General features: G+C 34.8%; 2 protein-coding genes across 2 annotated transcripts; both read left to right on the top strand.

Annotated features, from left to right (window-relative positions):
• Positions 1–439: 439 nt before the first annotated feature.
• Positions 440–13,172, top strand: LOC145306968 (uncharacterized). Its single transcript, XM_080149310.1, has 15 exons — positions 440–505; positions 962–1,018; positions 1,897–1,964; positions 2,499–2,687; positions 4,340–4,474; positions 5,145–5,238; positions 7,188–7,292; positions 8,044–8,194; positions 9,160–9,319; positions 9,896–9,977; positions 10,485–10,525; positions 10,992–11,054; positions 11,409–11,514; positions 12,087–12,178; positions 13,067–13,172. Exons 2-15 carry the CDS (start codon positions 971–973, stop codon positions 13,170–13,172), a joined length of 1,440 nt encoding a protein of 479 aa, XP_080005436.1. The 5' UTR covers positions 440–505; positions 962–970.
• Positions 13,173–14,173: 1,001 nt separating this feature from the next.
• On the top strand, positions 14,174–17,911 carry LOC145307413 (uncharacterized). Its single transcript, XM_080149843.1, has 4 exons — positions 14,174–14,316; positions 14,734–14,850; positions 16,441–16,540; positions 17,123–17,911. The coding sequence occupies exons 1-4, from the start codon at positions 14,203–14,205 to the stop codon at positions 17,140–17,142; spliced, it is 351 nt and encodes a 116-aa protein (XP_080005969.1). The 5' UTR covers positions 14,174–14,202; the 3' UTR covers positions 17,143–17,911.
• Positions 17,912–18,155: the final 244 nt, after the last annotated feature.

Here is an 18,155-nt window from a genome sequence, read left to right on the forward strand (position 1 = left end):
ACAATCACATGCAAATCAAATGTTGCAAATCAAATGTTGTCAGAGAGGGATAGGACATTGGACTGTAAAGTGCCTGAAGGGGGAGGTAGGTTGTGCTAAAATTCCGTTTAGGTTTAAGTTTTAAGGCTTAAAATTAGTAGTAGAACGATATTATTTACTAAAAAATATACAAATTTTGTCTATTGTTCTATTCAATAAGGAATACACATATTTTATTTAGTAAATATTATCGTTCAACTACTGTTTTCTAGCCTTGAAACGTACACCCTTACGGAATTTTAGCACAACCTACCTCTCCCTTTAAAAACACATAACCTTATACATTGGCTTGTAAAGCTCTGGGTACTTTTATTGAATTTTAATTGGTTGCTTCCCAACTAGTAGTGTCCAAACTTTTCAACCAGTTATTTTAATCATTTGTCCGACTTTCTATTGTTTCAGAAATGCTTAAAATGATTAAAAATGTTATTGATTAATTAATGAAAGAATATTTGTTTTTATAAAGGTATGTATTATTTTTTCATTATGGCTTTCAAACTGATTAAAATCCACTGGATTAGAACCGGTTCTCATCCATACTGAAAAATCAACAAAAGGATCGTACTGTAAACTAATTTTCCATGAATATTGAAATTAAAATCTTAGAATTCATACAACTTGTTTTATCTTGATTCTTCATTTTAATACCGCGGAAAGCTGTCTATAATACGTCTAATACCATAATGTGTTTAATTTTCAGAGAATCTTTCTGTTGGTTCTGATTTTTTTTTATTTTTGGCTAAAGTACTCTGGGGACTTTTATTGAATTTGATTCGTTCATTAAGGTGAATGTCCAAACTTTTCAACCACTAATTGTAACCTACAGAAGGGGTCATTTTTTGTATTATCATTGGAAATGTTAATCAATTTATCGCCCATTGTCTTATCCCTTAAGATCCCTGAATTGTATGAATGTTTTAAGGTTACAAAGATGTCTGAAGGATCTGTTCTAATCACCACAAATAGTTCTACCAACGAGGTAATATAATATACTTTCTCGTATTCATTCGAATCCGGCGGATAGGAACCGGTTCTCATCCATACGAAAAAACTATGTCTAGCATCGTATTATATCCAGCTTTCTACGAATATAGAAATGACAATCATAAGATTAAAACCATTTTTTTAGCCCGTGCCTTCGGCATCTCGGGGTTAAAAAAAACTGGTTTTAATCTTATAATTGTACTTTCTATATCCGTTGAAAGCCGTCTATAATACGATGAAAGAAATACCGTTTAAAACCCGATGGATTTGAACTGTTCTAAGCCATACGAAAAAATTATGTTTAGCATAATATTATATAAAGTTTTCTACGAATATAAAAAACTGATTTTAATCTTATAATTGTACATTTCATATCCGCGGAAAGCTGATATAATATCTGATTAATATCCGCTGGATTCGAACCTGGTCTAAGCCATACGAAAAAAATATGTTAAGCATCATATTATATAATGTTTTCTACGAATATAAAAACTGGTTTTAATCTTTTAATTGTACATTTCATATCCGGGGAAAGCTGTTTATAATACGATGCGAGAAATAACTAAGTATTTTAGTATTGCTTCGAAACTGATTAATATTCGCTGGATTCGAACCAGAACAACCTATAGGCCTCTAGGTGCACTTGAGGAGGCGGGAGGGTTGAGTTCGATAACCCAATTTTTATTTTAGATTTTAAAGGGCTAACTCTCTTGGTAGGGGCTGTGATACCCTCCCCCAAAATAGTAATAAACCTGCCCAGGGCCTATGAGAAGCTACCCTGTAAAGGAGAACCATATCGGTTTAGCGGTTAGCGAGATTCTAGGCTACAGAAAGACATCCTGTTACTTTTATACATGGATTGTTTATTTATAGTATGTTGAAAACTGTTCTGCAATGAATGGTGATGATATGAATAAACATCAAGATGTCGCACAAATTTCAGGGAAGCATTCTTTTTCAGAGATAGAGAGAGAGGGGACAAGGAAACTAGTCCCCAAAGTTTTATTATTTTCTTATTCATTAGCTTCAAACTTTGGGAACTTGATAAAATTTTGATTGACTGGATCATTGAGTAGTGTTTAAGCAACTAATTTTGATTTGCTGAAGGGGTAATTTTATCTATCATTTTTGGGGATGTACATCAATTTCTTGACCATTGTCTTATCCCTTTAGAACCCTGATTAGACTCTAAAAAAATGGTCGGGTCATGTGAAGGAAAGAAGGGATAAGACAATGGCTGATAAATTAATGTATATCTCCACCCCAATAATGATTAGAATTAATGGTTGCAACGTTTGAACACTCAACTAAATAAATGATTCAACCCATCAAAATTCACTAATGTCCTCAAAATTCTACGCCAAAGAATATGAAAATGTTATAATAAAAACTTTTGGAGTTCTAGTGTTCAGGCCATTGTCCCCCCGGCTTCCCCCCCTCTCTCTGCAGATAAAGAATGTTCCTCTTCGAACATTAGATTTAATAAAATCCGAAGAAAGTCCGGACTCAAGTCTTCAAGATGGCGACAAAAAAGGCGGGAAAATTGACAAACAAAATGGAAGCAAAATTCTTGGCGAGAGAATGAGATTTGAAAATGGCGCCAGTTGTGAGTGTAACATCACCAATTTTGAGGAGGCCGCGGTTTCTCTCTCCTTTGCGCTCAGGTAGATATGCAACATACTAAAGATGTTAAAAACAAGGATGACAACATCCATAAGTAGCGAAGCTCAAAATTATTAATGGATATCGGAAAAAAATTTACGTTAGATCAGTATCATAATACCATAATCACCAAACTTGGTAAAATAGGGAAATCACAAAGCCTTTAAAATCACGCAACCTTTTAATCACGAAAACTCAAAAATCTAGGAATTGATCTAGCACCCCAATTAACAGAACAGACAGATGGACAAAACAATGTATAGAATAGATGAGCCTATGTCATAGATATCTTTACTAAAAATTTCAGCTGTCTATCTTTAATAGGAGCGGAGAAAATGACGTTTACCTCTTAGCGTTACGGACTTAGTGACTGACGGACTGACTGACTGAGACGGACAGACAAAGTGAATTATAGAGTAGCTTCGATGCTAAAAAATGCAAACACATTGGTTAAATCGTTTTCGAGATCCTATTATACAATTAATCTTAAGCTTGTCTGTCTGCATGTCTCTATCCAAAGATTTCACTAACTGCTGTACTGTACTTATATGAGCTCTCCTTTCCAGTGAAGCTTCTTATAGCCATAGCAGCGGAGAGGGGACAATGGGCTGTTTATTACACTAGTCCGCATAGTTTTATAGTAAAGTTTTTTTTTCGTTGGTCAATTGGTTAATAAAGTGGAGTGTTCAAACGTAGTAATTTAAATCTACTACAGGGATAATTTTGTGTCTCATCACTGTGGATGTACTTTAATTTATCGGCCATTGTCTTATCCCTTTAGATCCCTGAGGTGTAAAGTCTTTAATTATGACGTGGTCCATGTTTCAGGGTGGTGAGAGGACACTAGTTCCCAAAGTTTTATTATAACGTATTCTTATTCGTTGGTTGGTTTAATAACTTTGGGGACTCTAGTCAATTTTGATTGGTTGGTTAATTAAGTTGAATGTTCAAACGTTTCAACCACTAATTTTAATCTACAAAAGGGGTAATTTTGTGTATCATCATTGGGGATGTACTTAAATTAATCGGTCATTGTCTTATCCCTTTAGATCCCTTAAGTAGAATGTCTTCAATTATGACGTGGTCCATGTTTCATGGTGGTGAGGGGACAATGGGCTATTTATTACACTAGTCCCTAAAGTTTTATATTAACATATTCTTATTAGTTGTTTTTAAAACTTTAGGAACTTAAGTGAATTTTGATTGGTTAATTAAGTAAAGTGTTCAAACATTTTAACCACTAATTTTAATCTAAAAAGGGGAAATTTTGTGTATCATCATTGGGGATGTACTTAAATTTATCGGCCATTTATCTTATCCCTTTAGATCCCTGAAGTAGAATGTCTTCAATTATGACGTGGTCCATGTTTTAGGGTGGTGAGGGGACAATGGGCTATTTATTACACTAGTCCCCAAAGTTTTATAATATCGTATTCTTATTCGTTGGTTTAAAAACTTTGGAGACTCTAGTCAATTTTGATTGGTTGGTTAATTAAGTGGAGTGTTCAAACGTTTCAACCACTAATTTTAATTTACAAAAGTGCAAATTTTGTGTCTCATCATTGTGGATGTACTTTAATTTATCGGCCATTGTCTTATCCCTTTAGATCCCTGAGGTGCAATGTCTTTAATTATGACGTGGTCCATGTTTCAGAGTGGTAAGGACGTGCGAAGATCTGATGTTAAAATCTGAAGTGGAGCTACTCTATGGTAAGCTGTGTACGGCCCTACGGACAGCTGCTCACAACTTAACAGAGGCATCCACACTCCTAGAGAACTATATCAACAGGTATACAATTATCTATCTAGCTAGCTCGCTATATATCTATCTATCTATGGTAAGCTGTGTACGGCCCTACGGACAGCTGCTCACAACTTAGCAGAGGCATCCACACTCTTAGAGAACTATATCAACAGGTATACACAACTATCTATCTATCCATGGTAAGCCAACTATCTACCTATCTGTTAATTTATCTATTGTTTATCCATCTATCTGTCCATCTGTATATTTATCTGTCTATTAATCTATCTATCTATCTATCTTTTCATCTATTTATCCATCTGTCTATTTATCTATCTATATATTCATCTATTTATCCATCTGACTATTCTGTGTATTTATCTATCTATACATCTGACTATCCATCTATCCATCCAGTTATCATTCATCTTTTTTTCCGCCAATCAATCAATCCATCTGTCTATCCATCTGTGTATTTATCTATCTATACATCTGACTAATTCATCTATCTATCTATCCATAAATCATTCCATCCATCTATCTATCTATGTATTTAGTAACTTTACTTTAGTATGGTGAAATAGAGGTAGTTCAATTTGACATATGTCTAATTATCTATCAATCTATCTATCCATCTATCCATCTATCCATCAATCTATATATCTATCTATCTATCCATCTATCCATCAATCTATCTATCTATGTATGTATTTAGTAACTCCACTGAGTATGGTGAAATAGAAGAAGTTAAATTTGACATTAACAACTTTATGAAAGCAGAAGAGGAGAACAAAATCTTACTATTGGAGGTAAAGATTAATTTTAAAAATAGCTTAAAACCATCCCAAGATTATAAAATAGATAAAAACCTGCATAGATCCTTTATAAAGCTTTCCTGAAATGGAGAACCAAATGGGTTCAGTTGAGGGAAGTGGGGGAAGGGGGGGGGGTGAAGTAGGCCCACTATCTTAAAAGAGGTAGGTTTCACGAAAGGCATTTGAACTTAATTTAGTGAACCGCATATTTTTTCCTGGTTAATTGGTTAAACTACATTTATATGGCATATATTTGAAAGATAACAAAAAGATAAGATCACAAAAAGACGATTTTCAAGTCTTGGTATTTTCAAAAGTAGTGATAAAAAATTGAAATTCTTTCAAATATATGCCATATAAATATAGTTAAACCCATTAACTAGCAAACAAGGATGACAACATCCATAAGTAGCGAAGCACAAAAAATCGTAGATGGGAATACGTACAGGTAGATTTAAAAGGTTTTTACTAAAATCAAGAATAGATTTATTGGATAAAATAAATATGAAACCTTGTTTTATTTTGTATGATGACGATGGTCAAAGTAAATTATATTAAAGATGCTCATAACAATGGGAAAAATTATTTTGATACTGATATCCCATAAAAGTTTGAAAATTGGATCAAAATAAACAAAGATCTTGGGAAATATGTAAAACGTATAAAAATAGCCAAAAACCTGATAAAAGGCAGTCTGGCCGTCATGGTTATTTCCTTTAAAGACGGGAAATTTAATTTTGATATCTACAACTGAAAAAATTTTGAAAATCGGACTATAAACACTGAAGATATGGAGAAAAATGTTAAAAATATAAAAAAAACAGCCTAAAACCTGCTGAAAAGGCAGTCTGGCCGTCATGGTTGTCTTTTTTAAAAGACGGGAAATTTAATTTTGATATCTATAACTGAAAAAATTTTGAAAATCGGACCATACACTGAAGATATGGAGAAAAATGTGAAAAATATAAAAATAGCTTAAAACCTGCTAAAAAGGCAGTCTGGCCTTCATGATTGTTTCTTTAAACGACAGGAAATTTAATTTTGATATCTGTAACTGAAAAAATTTTGAAAATCGGACCATAAACACTGAAGATGTGGAGAAAAATGTGAAAAATATAAAAATAGCCTAAAACCTGCTAAAAATCGGTCCGACCGCAAATGATGTTTTATAGTCAATTGTGCTCCTTAATAATGGGAATGTTGCCAAAAAATTTCAGCATTCTATCTTTTATAGGAGCTGAGTAAATCCCATTTCCCCCATAGCGTTACGGACGGACTGACTGACTGATTGACTGACGGACGGACGGACGGACGGACAAAGTGAATTATAGAGTAGCTTCGCTACTAAAAATATGCGGTTCACTAAATTACGTTCAAATGCCTTTAGTTTCTTTTTCAAGGGGCGATTTCACTAGGGAGTGTGGAGGTACCCTATCCCAAAAATAGTTACAAACCTTCCCTGGACCTAAGACAAGCTATTCTGTAAAAAAGAACCATATTTTTTCGCCGCTAGATGGGGTTAGTTATGTTTTATGTTTGCGATTTTTTTTGGGAAGGTTGTGGTACCCTCTCCCAAAATAGCTATAAACCTTCACAGGACCTTTGAAGAGCTAAAAAAGGTGAAGGAGAACCATATCGGGTCAGCGGTAAGCGAGATCCTTCGGTACAGACAGATAGACAAACAAACAAACATCTTGTTACATTAATATTGATTGATGTAAAAGTTTTGTGTCTGATAGTATGTACTCAAACCAATTTAAAAACTTTGGGTACTTTTATCAAACCAATTTAAAACTTTGGGTACTTTTATCAAGCCAATTAAAAAACTTTGGGTTCTTTTATCAGACCAATTAAAAAACTTTGGGTTCTTTTATGAAACCAATATAAAAACTTTGGTTAGTACTTTATTATAATTGAATTCTAAATTAATGCTGTTGCCGCAGGTAGCACATGGAAATGAGAGGTTGACTTCCAATACTGCATCATCAATACTTATCGACAACAATGTCACTCCATTCCAGACGGACTTTAAGAAATATGATATGAAGGTTTGTTTTTAAAAGCGATGCTTTTCTATAATTAGGGTGTGTCCGTATGTCCGTCCGGAACGGATAGCTTCTTTAGTTAATTTAGGCATGTTAGAATTGTCCTATTGATTTTAAACTTTGCAATGTGATTCCTGTAGTAATTAGGTACAATTTAGAAAGCGTAGCAACTTTATTATCGTTAACCAGAATGTCCGTACGTCCATTTTAAACATTTTAATTTTAAAATTTTTGACAACAAATTTTTATGTGATAAAATTATTCAATTGATCTGATTTTTTAGATACTGATTCCTATGACAACAAAGTACAATATTATAAGCAAAGCATCTCTATAATCAAGAGTAAAAATGTATTTTGTGGTGGTATGATCGTTGGGAATGTTGTACATCAATTTATCAGCCATTGTCTTATCCCTTTGATATACAGATACATCATCCCTGTTATTAATTTTAGGTAGAGACAGTAGAAGGTGATCTTGATGATGGTGATAATCTTGATCATCATCAAGATACTCTAGCTGATTTCTCTTGTGAGGGTGGTTGTACCCTCCCCAAAATAGTTATAAACCTTCCCAGAACCTATGAGAAGCTACCCTGTTAAGTAGAACCCGATCGGTTCAGCGGTTAGCGAGATCCTTAGGTACAGACAGACAGACAAACACACATCCTGTTACTTTATTATAAGGATTGTCTTATCCCTTTAGATCTCTGATAATATACAATATAGATATACACCCTTGTTATTTATTTTAGGTAGAGACAGTAGAAGATGATCTTGATGATCCTAACCATCAAGATGCCCTAGATGACCCCCAGGATACCCTAGAAGATAACCTAGATGACAACCCACAAATTTGGAATCATAAACAAGAATTAAAAATTGATCATGAAGAAAAAACTGAAGGTTTTTATCCATTTTTAGTAGCGAAGCTACTCTATTACTTCGAATGTCCGTCCGTCTGTCTAACATGTTCTCATCATTCAGTAGCACAATCAACTGTAAAACATCTATGACGGATGGATGGTTGTTTACCAGATTTTTGGCTATTTTTGTAATGTTATGGTTATCTAGGTATAAAGAAGAAGATTATAGCTAAACACAAATGTTCTAAATGTCCATACACAGCTAATAATTATATCTATAATCTATCTATCTATCTATCTATCTATCTGTCTATCTGTCTATCTATCTATATATCTATCTATATCTATCTATCTAAGTATCAATATATCTATCTAAAGAGAACAGCCAAGCACAAATATTCTGAATGTCCATACACAGCTAACAAATCTATCTATCTATCTGTCTATATCAGATCTACCTATCTAAATCTTCTATCTATCTATCTGTCTATATCAGATCTATCTATCTGTCTATATCAGATCGATCTATCTGTCTATATATATCTATCTATCTATCTGTCTATTTATCTATATATCTATTTAAACATCTAACTATCTATCTATCTATCTAAGGCGTCTAGTGTATTGGTTAGCTCACTGAGCTGTGGTTGTGAGAAACCGAGTTCAAGTCCCCACATAGACTTTGCACTTGGTTGACTATCTATCTATTCTAGGACTCAATGAATGACATACACAGCTAATAATTATATCTATCTATCTAACTAACTATCTATCTATCTATCTATCTATCTATCTATCTATCTATCTAGGTCTAAAGAAGAAGAGATCAGCTAAATACAAATGTTCTGAATGCCCATACACAGCTAATAATTATATCTATCTCTCTATCTATCTAACTATCTATCTATCTATCTATCTATATAACTATCTATCTATCTAAGTCTATCTATCTATCTATATAACTATCTATCTATCTAAGTCTATTTATCTATCCATCTATTCTAGGACTCAAGAAGACGAGATCAGCTAAGCTCAAATGTTCTGAATGTCCATACACAGCTAAGAAATGTTCAAATTTAAAAACTCATATTGAGGCGAAGCATATGCATAATATGTACAGTTGTGTGGACTGTGAGTTTACAACTACCACTCTGGCTTATCTTAGGTAGAGAGACCATTACATATAAATAAAGTAGTAAGGTTTTTTTTTGTCTTTAGCTTAGGATTTCGATAATTACTCAACCGATTAGGCTTTCCATTTTAGGGTGTCTTCAAATGGGTCTTGGAATGGTTTTAGGCTATTTTTCAACCCTTTTTCTAAATCTATGAATACAAAGCTCCTAGATGCTAGGGGCGAAGCTGCTAGTTCCATATAAACTAGGATATATCAAGGGATAAGACAATGGATGATAAAATAATGTACATCTTCTATGATGATAAATAAAATCATCTCTTTTTAACATTAATCAACCATCTAAAATTTAGTAAAAGTCAGGGATCTAAAGGGATAAGACAATGGCTGATAAAATGGAGTTCATAACCAATTATGATACACAAAATTATCCCTTCTGTAGAAAACAATTTAGAGGTTGAAAGGTTTAAACACTCAATGAAACCACCAATTAAAATTAAAAAGTCCCAAAAGTTTTTGAGAACAAAACGTAATTATAAATCTTTGGGAACTCAATGTCCCTTTCTGCCTGTAAAAAAATAGTTTGTTGAAATGGTCTACTTGTATAAGGGTCCACAAACACAAGCATACAGTAATGGCAGAGAAAAGACATTTCTGTGATCAGTGCAACCTTTCATTCAACAGAAACTCGAGGGAAACATCCCTTGAATACACATGTGGACCAATGCCCCCCCCCCCCCCCTTCTCTTTAACCTAATAATTGGGCCAGGAACGGAGATACCACCTCCACCTACTCAGCCAGGGTTGGCAAAATCCGGTTTTTTCTAGAAAAGTCCGCGGACAATTTAAAGTCTGGTTTAAACTGGTTAAATCATGGAAAAAACAGAATAGCTATAAAAATAAGTTTTTTGTTGTTGTAAATTCTACTGTTTTTTATGTACATTTTAATTTCTTTCTTTTTTTTCAAATAAGAATGGTTGCATTCTAAAAATAAGTCTTTTTTTGTTTGTAAATTCTAATGTTTTTATACTGTGTGTTCTATGTCCTTATGAAATTTTTGTTTTTTCCACGATTTAACCTGACTTTTCTAGAAAAACCTGGATTTTTGCCAACCCTTGGGTTTAATGCTCGAAGTTACTTTGAGGGGAAAGCCCCGTAAAGGTGGTTCACATGTAATACAATTGATGATGGTATGTGTAGGTTGTTGCATCACATATCTGTTATCCACGAGGGTGCTAGGTAAACAAGATAAATTATAGAATTCAAAATCTCAAATATTTCTTTCTTGAAAAACTTATCAACTTGAATTGTACAATTGTCCAATTTTAACAAAACTGAAATAATACTTCTTTAAAGAAAATATATCAAAAAAGCCATTATCATTATTTTTGAACAAATATCTTTTAGTCATTTTATTACTATATCCATGTTTAAATTCAATTTTGTACATGGCTTTGCATATACTATATGCATTTACTAAGTTTTAATCCATTGTGAATTGGCTGAATGCCAGTCGTTCTGGCTTTTAGTAAAATATTAAAGGCGTTTATTTTAATAAATCTGGATAATTTCTGTAATCATGTGATTTTACTACAAGCCAGAATTTAACTTTAGGGTCTTTGAAAAGTTCCAATTTTATTTGATGCTAGCCAGGCAGAATCTTGTACCTGGATTCTATTCTATACTTTATCTTGTATGTTGGTAGGCTGACCTGTTCTCAATGTGATTATACCTGTAAATATCATTCTAACCTCAAGGAACATGTCAACAGGGGAGTGTGCTCATTCTATTCCACCAATATTTATCTATCTATCTGTCTGTCTTTCTGTCAGTCTAGTGTTGTCTGTCTGTCTATTCTATGTTTGTCTGTCTATCTATATATCTGTTTATCTATCTATCAGTCTATCTGCCTGTCTGTTTGTCTGTCCACCTGTCTGTCTGTCTGTCTATCTATCTATATATATGTCTGTCTGTCTGTCTTTCTTTCTTCTGTCTGTATGTCTGTCTTTCTTTCTTCTGTCTTTATGTCTGTCTGTCTGTCTGTCTTTCTTTCTTCTGTCTGTATGTCTGTCTGTCTATATAATACGGAGGTGAATAAGCACCCCACTTGTCTCTATGACTGCAGGGTCCACAAAGGAATTGTGTTTAAATGTGAATTATGCTCGTATCAAACTGGCTCCGACAAGAATCTGAAGGTGCACATATCTGCTTCACATGAAACAGGAAAGGTTTAAACAATTATGGAACAGTGTTGGCCCCCTTAAAGGGGGGGTTATATGGGTGATTTCTCTTAGGAGGGTGGAGGAACCCTATACCCAAAACGGTTGGAAGATTGTTGGCCTGGAGGGGGTGGGGGGTGATTTCTCTTAGAAGGGTGGAGGCACCCTCCCCCAAAACGGTTAGAAGAGTGTTGGCCTGGGTTGGGGGGAGTTTTATAGTGGTGATTTCTCTTAGGAGGGTGGAGGTACCTTCCCCTAAGTTTGAAGAGTGTTTGCCTTTGGTGGGAGGAGGGGGGTTGTAGGGGTGATTTCTCTTGGGAGGGTGCAGGCACTCTCAACCAAAACGGGTAAAGTGGGGAGAATTATTTAAAATGTTGGGGGGGGGGGGGGGGGAGTGTTGTTTTAGGGCTGATTTTTCTCGGGAGTGATGAATTACCCTCCCTCTAAATAATTATAAAACATTCCCTGAACTGTGAAGGAGAACCATATGATATTGGTCCTTAGCTATACACACACACACACAGACATCCTGTTACTTAATAATAATAATTAAATCCAACTTGTTTGATCCTTCAGGAGAGTTTAGCTGCGAGTCTTGCGAGTACATTGCTCAGAGCAAGACAAGGTTACAATATCATGTCAATACTGTGCACAAGGGGAAAGTATTTGTTAGGTAAATGGATATAAAATATGTAAATATTGCAGGGATCTAAAGGGATAAGACAATGGCCGATAAAGTGTTATATTTCCACAATAATGATACACAAAATTACCACTTCTGTAGATTAATATTAGTGGTTGATATGTTTGAACACTCAACTAATGTATCAATATTTACCAAAGTCCCCAAAGTTGGTGAGCCAACGAATAAGAAAACGTTATTATAAAACTTTGGGGACTAGTGTAATAAACAGCCCATTGTCCCCTCTCTCTATGGGATATTGTGAATCTTTTAGGATTTAGGTTGCTAATATAGTCCTTAAATATTTTGGTCAATACGTTTCTCCATGGTCGGGTTAGAGAACAGATCTATAGTATAGATGTATATACAGAAAACTTCCTCCCTTCCTTTTTCAAAGACCTCTTTTGTCTGCTTCTAAAGTATTTTCTGCTACTCGGCTGTGTTAATATAAGCGACACCATTGGTTGATTTTCAATGACCCAATAGAAAGGTTGCACAAGGCGGTTGCGATGGGGAGATACAGTTATTTAACCCTTTCTCCCTCTAGTGTTCTACTTTTATGGGTAGAGGATGGGGGTAAAATCATAATAGCCAGCTGCTGGGAGAATCATTTAATGAGGGTATGCTATTATCCGTAACAATAAGGATTTGGCCGGATATCCGGTTTGGCCGGATACTGGATATTGAAACTATCCGGATACCGGATATCCGGCTTATTCCTTATGTCGGATATTCGGTAATTAGCCGGACATCCGGCGTTGGCCAGATATCTAGCCGGATATCCGGAATTAGAAATAGCCGGATATTCGGTTTCCGGCCAAAACATTATCCGGCTGAATCCTAGTAACAATATCCACATATTTATAAATCCAATATCAGGAAGAAAGTGACATTCTTCTGTGACCAGTGTTCAGCCAGCTTTAGTTCTCAGAAACTTCTTGATATTCATATAGAGGCAAGTGTCAGGACTTCTCTTAGTTTTTAAAATGCAAAGCTTTTTTATTGTATTTAATGAGAGAATGTTGCTATTATCTCATTCAAAATGGATGCAGGAATAAGCCTTACAATATTTAAACACTAGTCTCTCATTGGACATGAAATGACGACCAATAAGAAAAAAGGATAAAAATATTAGAATAGTTATTTCTCGCATCGTATTATAAACGGCTTTCCGCGGATATAGAATGTACAATTACGAGATTAAAACTAGTTTTTTTAGCCGAAGGCACCGGCTAAAAAAACTGGTTTTAATCTTATGATTGTACATTTTTATATTTGTAGAAAGCTGGATATAATACGGTGCTAGACATAGTTTTTTCGTATGGATGAGAACCGGTTCCTATCCACCGGATTCGAATGAATACGAGAAAGAAAATTATATTTTGTCAGACAGGGCTTCTCTTAGTTTTAAATGCCAAGCTATTCTATAATTAGGATCAGTCAGTCCGTTCATCCGTAACAGTTAGCTCTTTTCGTTAATTTAGACATGTTAGAATTGCCCCTTCAATTTTAAACTTGACATGGTGATTCCTGTAGTAGTTGGGTACGATTTAGAAAGCGTAGCAACTCTAAAATCGTTACCAGAATGTTCGTACGTCCCTTTTAAACATGTAGATTTTTAAATTGTTTTTATCGAACAATTTTTATGCAATATAATTATAATCTGAGGTATGGAATACTGATTTTTAGGTCAATAAAGCACAATTTTATTAGCAAAGCATATCTATAAAAGGTAAGTATGTTCTTAAATATTATCCTGTATTTAGGCATTTCTGCAACAAATTTATATACAGTTTTGCTTCGACTTATTCATTTATATTCTGATTTCTCTTTGGAGGGTTGATGTACCCTCTCCCAAAAATTTAAAAGCTTTGCTGTAAAGAATAACCATATATCAGTATACTGGTTATTAAGAATTTTCTAAACAGATAAACACACAGGCAGACATCCTGTTACTTTTCTATAAAGATTTTAAACTAAGAGATGGTGATGTCTAGGTAAAGCACGGCACCGCCATGTTCAACTGTACAGAATGTAAATATTCAACCAAATCTGAGTTTTACCTGCACAGACATATAAAGAAGCACAGAGCCCAAGTATTGTACTGTGATCAATGTGATTATTCAACACAGGAACCAGGACATACATAATTCTTTTTTTTTATTTTGGGAATCATTCCAGGGATCTTTAGGGATAAGACAATGGATGATAAATCAATATATAGATTTCTTTAGAATGAAATTATTGGTTGTAAAACAATCAAAATTTAACAAAAGTTCCAAACTTAAGCTTAACAACTTTAGGGATTTTTATATTGAATTTTTGATGTGTTGGTTCATTAAGTTGAGAGTCCAAAGTTACACCCACTAATAAAATGTAAATTTCAAAAGGGGTTAAGTTGTTAAATCAATGAAAAAGAAAAGGTTATTATAGAACTTTGAGGACTAGTGTAATAAACAGCCTTTTGTCTACTCTCTCTCTCTGGAAGTTTACCTCATTGTCCCTGTAATCTGATTATACCACATTGTCCTTGTAATTCTTATTGCCAGGTGAAAGAGCTGTTTAAAGTTCACCAGAACAAGCACACAGGAGTCACATTCAAGTGCACAAGTTGTCAGTTTGAGTCTCATAGTAAATTTAACCTGGGTCAACATGTTAAAAAGGTAAATAGTTGTTCTCTGTCTGCCTTTCTGTCTGTACAGTTGTTCTCTGTCTGTCTGTAAGTCCATTTGTCTGTATAGTTGTTCTCTGTCTGTTTGTCCTTCTGTCTGTATAGTCGTTCTCTGTCTTTCTGTCTGTATAGTTGTTATCTATCCTTCTGTCTTTCCTTCTGTCTGTCTTTCTGTCTGCATTGTCTGTCTGTCTGTCCTTCTGATTGTCTGTCTGTCCTTCTGATTGTCTGTCTGTCCTTATGTCTGTATAGTTGTTCTCTGTCTGTCTGTCTGTATATTTGCCTTCTGTCTGTATGTCTCTATAGTTGTTCTCTGTCTGTATAGTTGTTCTCTGTCTGTCTGTCCTTCTGTCTGTCTGTCTGTCTGTCTGTTTATCTGTCAGTATAGTTGTTCTCTGTCTGTCTGTCTTTCTTTCTGTATAGTTATTCTCTGTCTGTCTGTATAGTTGTTCTCTGTCTGTCTGTCCATCTGTCTGTATAGTTGTTCTCTGTCTGTCCTTTTGTCTGTATAATTGTTCTCTGTCTGTCTGTCCTTCTGTCTGTATAGCTGTTCTCTGTCTTTCTGTCTGTATAGTTGTTCTCTGTCTGTCCTTGTGTCTGTATTATAGTTGTTCTCTGTCTGTCTGTCCTTCTGTCTGTATGTTTGTGCTCTGTCTGTCTTTCTGTTCTTCTGTCTGTATAGATGTTCTTTGTCTGTCTTTCTGTCTCTTTAGTTGTTCTCTCTCTGTCCGTCCTTCGGTCTGTATATTTGTTCTCTGTCTGTCCTTCTGTCTGTCCTTCTGTCTGTCCATCAGTCTGTCCTTCTGTCTGTATAGTTGTTCTCTGTCTGTCTGTCCTTCTGTCTGTATAGTTCTTCTCTGTCTGTCTGTCCTTCTGTCTGTATAGTTGTTCTCTGTCTGTCTGTCTGTCTGTCCTTCTGTCTGTATAGTTGTTCTCTGTCTGTCTGTCCTTTCTGTATAGTTGTTCTCTGTCTGTTTGTCTGTATAGTTGTTCTCTGTCTGTCTGTCCTTCTGTCTGTATAGTTGTTCTCTGTCTATCTGTCCTTCTGTCTGTATAATTGTTCTCTGTCTGTTTGTCCTTCTGTCTGTATAGTAGTTCTTTGTCTGTCCTTCTGTCTGTATAGTTGTTCTCTGTCTCTCTGTCCATCTGTCTGTATAGTTGTTCTCTGTCTGTCTGTCCTTCTGTCTGTATAGTTGTTATCTGTCTGTCTGTATAGTTGTTCTCTGTCTGTCTGTCCTTCTGTCTGTATAGTTGTTATCTGTCTGTCTGTATAGTTGTTCTCTGTCTGTCTGTCCTTCTGTCTGTATAGTTGTTCTCTGTCTGTATAGTTGTTCTCTGTCTGTATGTCTGTCCTTCTGTCTGTATAGTTGTTCTCTGTCTGTTTGTCTGTCCTTCTGTCTGTATAGTTGTTGTCTGTCTGTCTGTCCTTCTGTCTGCACAGTCTCTCTGTCTGTCTGTCCTTCTGACTGTCTGTCTGTCCTTATGTCTGTCTGTCTGTCTGTCCTTCTGTCTGTAAATACACAGTTAGGTAAGAACCTAAGTCTCTGTTATAATTCTACCTAATTGTCTGTGTAATGTTAAGGTGCATGAGAAGTCAAGTGTTGGTTGTCCGTCCTGCAGTTTTGTTGCTACAGCACAAGTTTACCTCCGGAGGCACATCAAGAAAGTCCACCCACAAACTTCAGGAACAAAAACAGAAAATTAAAACAAGGATAGAACAAAGAATAGAACAAAGCTTTTAATTTTAAAATATCAGGAACAGCCAAACAGATGGACAAAGTAGATAGATTTTTGTTATGTAAAAGTTATCCATTAATTTCAGTCATCTATCTTGAATAGTGGCTGAGAAAATCACATTTTTTCAGTTTTTAGGAGGGAAGGGGAGATCTCCAAAAATTCTCTCCTGGATAAGTAAAGTAAAAAATTTAATTTTTACTAAATTTTTTTGGATGTTCAGTATTTTTTTGTCATATTCATTCGAAACAGATTAATATCCGGTGGATTATAACTGGTTCTCATCCATACGAAAAAAATTATGTCTCGCATCGTATTATATCCAGTTTTCTATGAATATAAAAATGTACAATCATAAGATTAAAACCAGTTTTTTTAGCCGGTGCCTTCGGCATTTCGGGGTTAAAAAATGGTTTTTATCTTATTATTGTACATTTTATATCCGCGGAAAGCTGTTTATAATACGATGCGAGAAATAATTAGGTATTATGTTGCATTTATTTAAAATTTATTTTCTGTTTTTTATTTTGCAGAATCTACGCCAAGTTGAACAACACTACAGTCACAATTACATTCATGCCAGGGATCTAAAGGGATAAGACAATGGCCGATAAATTAATGCACATCCCCAATAATTATCTCTTCTGTAGATTAAGAAAAGTGGTTGAAACGTTTGGACACTGAACTAAATGACCCAACCAATCAAAATTCAATAAAAGTCCCCAAGGTTGTTATGCCAACGAATAAGAATATAGTGTAATAAACAGCCCAATGTCCCCTCCTCCCTACATTGTTGCCCTACTTAGTAGGGATTGCAATCCGTCAAATTTTTTGACCGGATTAAGATTCATACAAGAATCCGTCAAAAAAATGGCAGATTCTTGCGGATTCCGGATTCGGATTCTTATTTTTGGCGGATTCGGATTCCGGATTCTAGCCATATTTTGAAAGGCTTTTAAAAGAATTTAAAAATTTAAGTGCTACATATGTCCTAAAAATTAATGTTCTTGGTGTTCTCTATAATTCACTTCCGAGAATCGAACCAGATTTTAAAAGATATTTTATATAATGATGATAATCTTTGCCTTCAAAAGGGGGAGTTAAAAGAAAAATCTCAGGACGCTAATTTTAGCCTACCAATTAAGAATCCGAATCCACTATTAAAAAACGTATTCCGGATTCGGATTCCAAAAATGGGCGGATTCCGGATCCCCGATTCGGATACGGATTGCCAACCCTACTACTTAGTACTTATGGATAAAATAGTCTGTGTATTATGTGATTTATTTATTTCAAAATTTACATAAATAGCTTTGGGAGATGTTAGCTATTTCATTGCATCATGAAGTATTTTTGTACAGGGAGGAAGGGGACATTGGGCTGTTTGTTACACTAGTCCCCAAAGTTTTTTAAAGACCGTTTTCTTATTTGTTAGCTTAATAACTTTGGGGTCTTTGTATTGAATTTTTATTGGCTGGTTTATAAAGTTGAGTATTCAAACGCTTTAACCTCCAATTGTAATCTACAGAAGGGGTTATTTTTTGTTTCATCATTGGGAATGTA

The sequence above is a fragment of the Acartia tonsa genome, chromosome 15 (genome assembly GCF_053477335.1).
Source record: "Acartia tonsa isolate MP-2025a chromosome 15, ASM5347733v1, whole genome shotgun sequence".
Taxonomy (NCBI): domain Eukaryota; kingdom Metazoa; phylum Arthropoda; class Copepoda; order Calanoida; family Acartiidae; genus Acartia; species Acartia tonsa.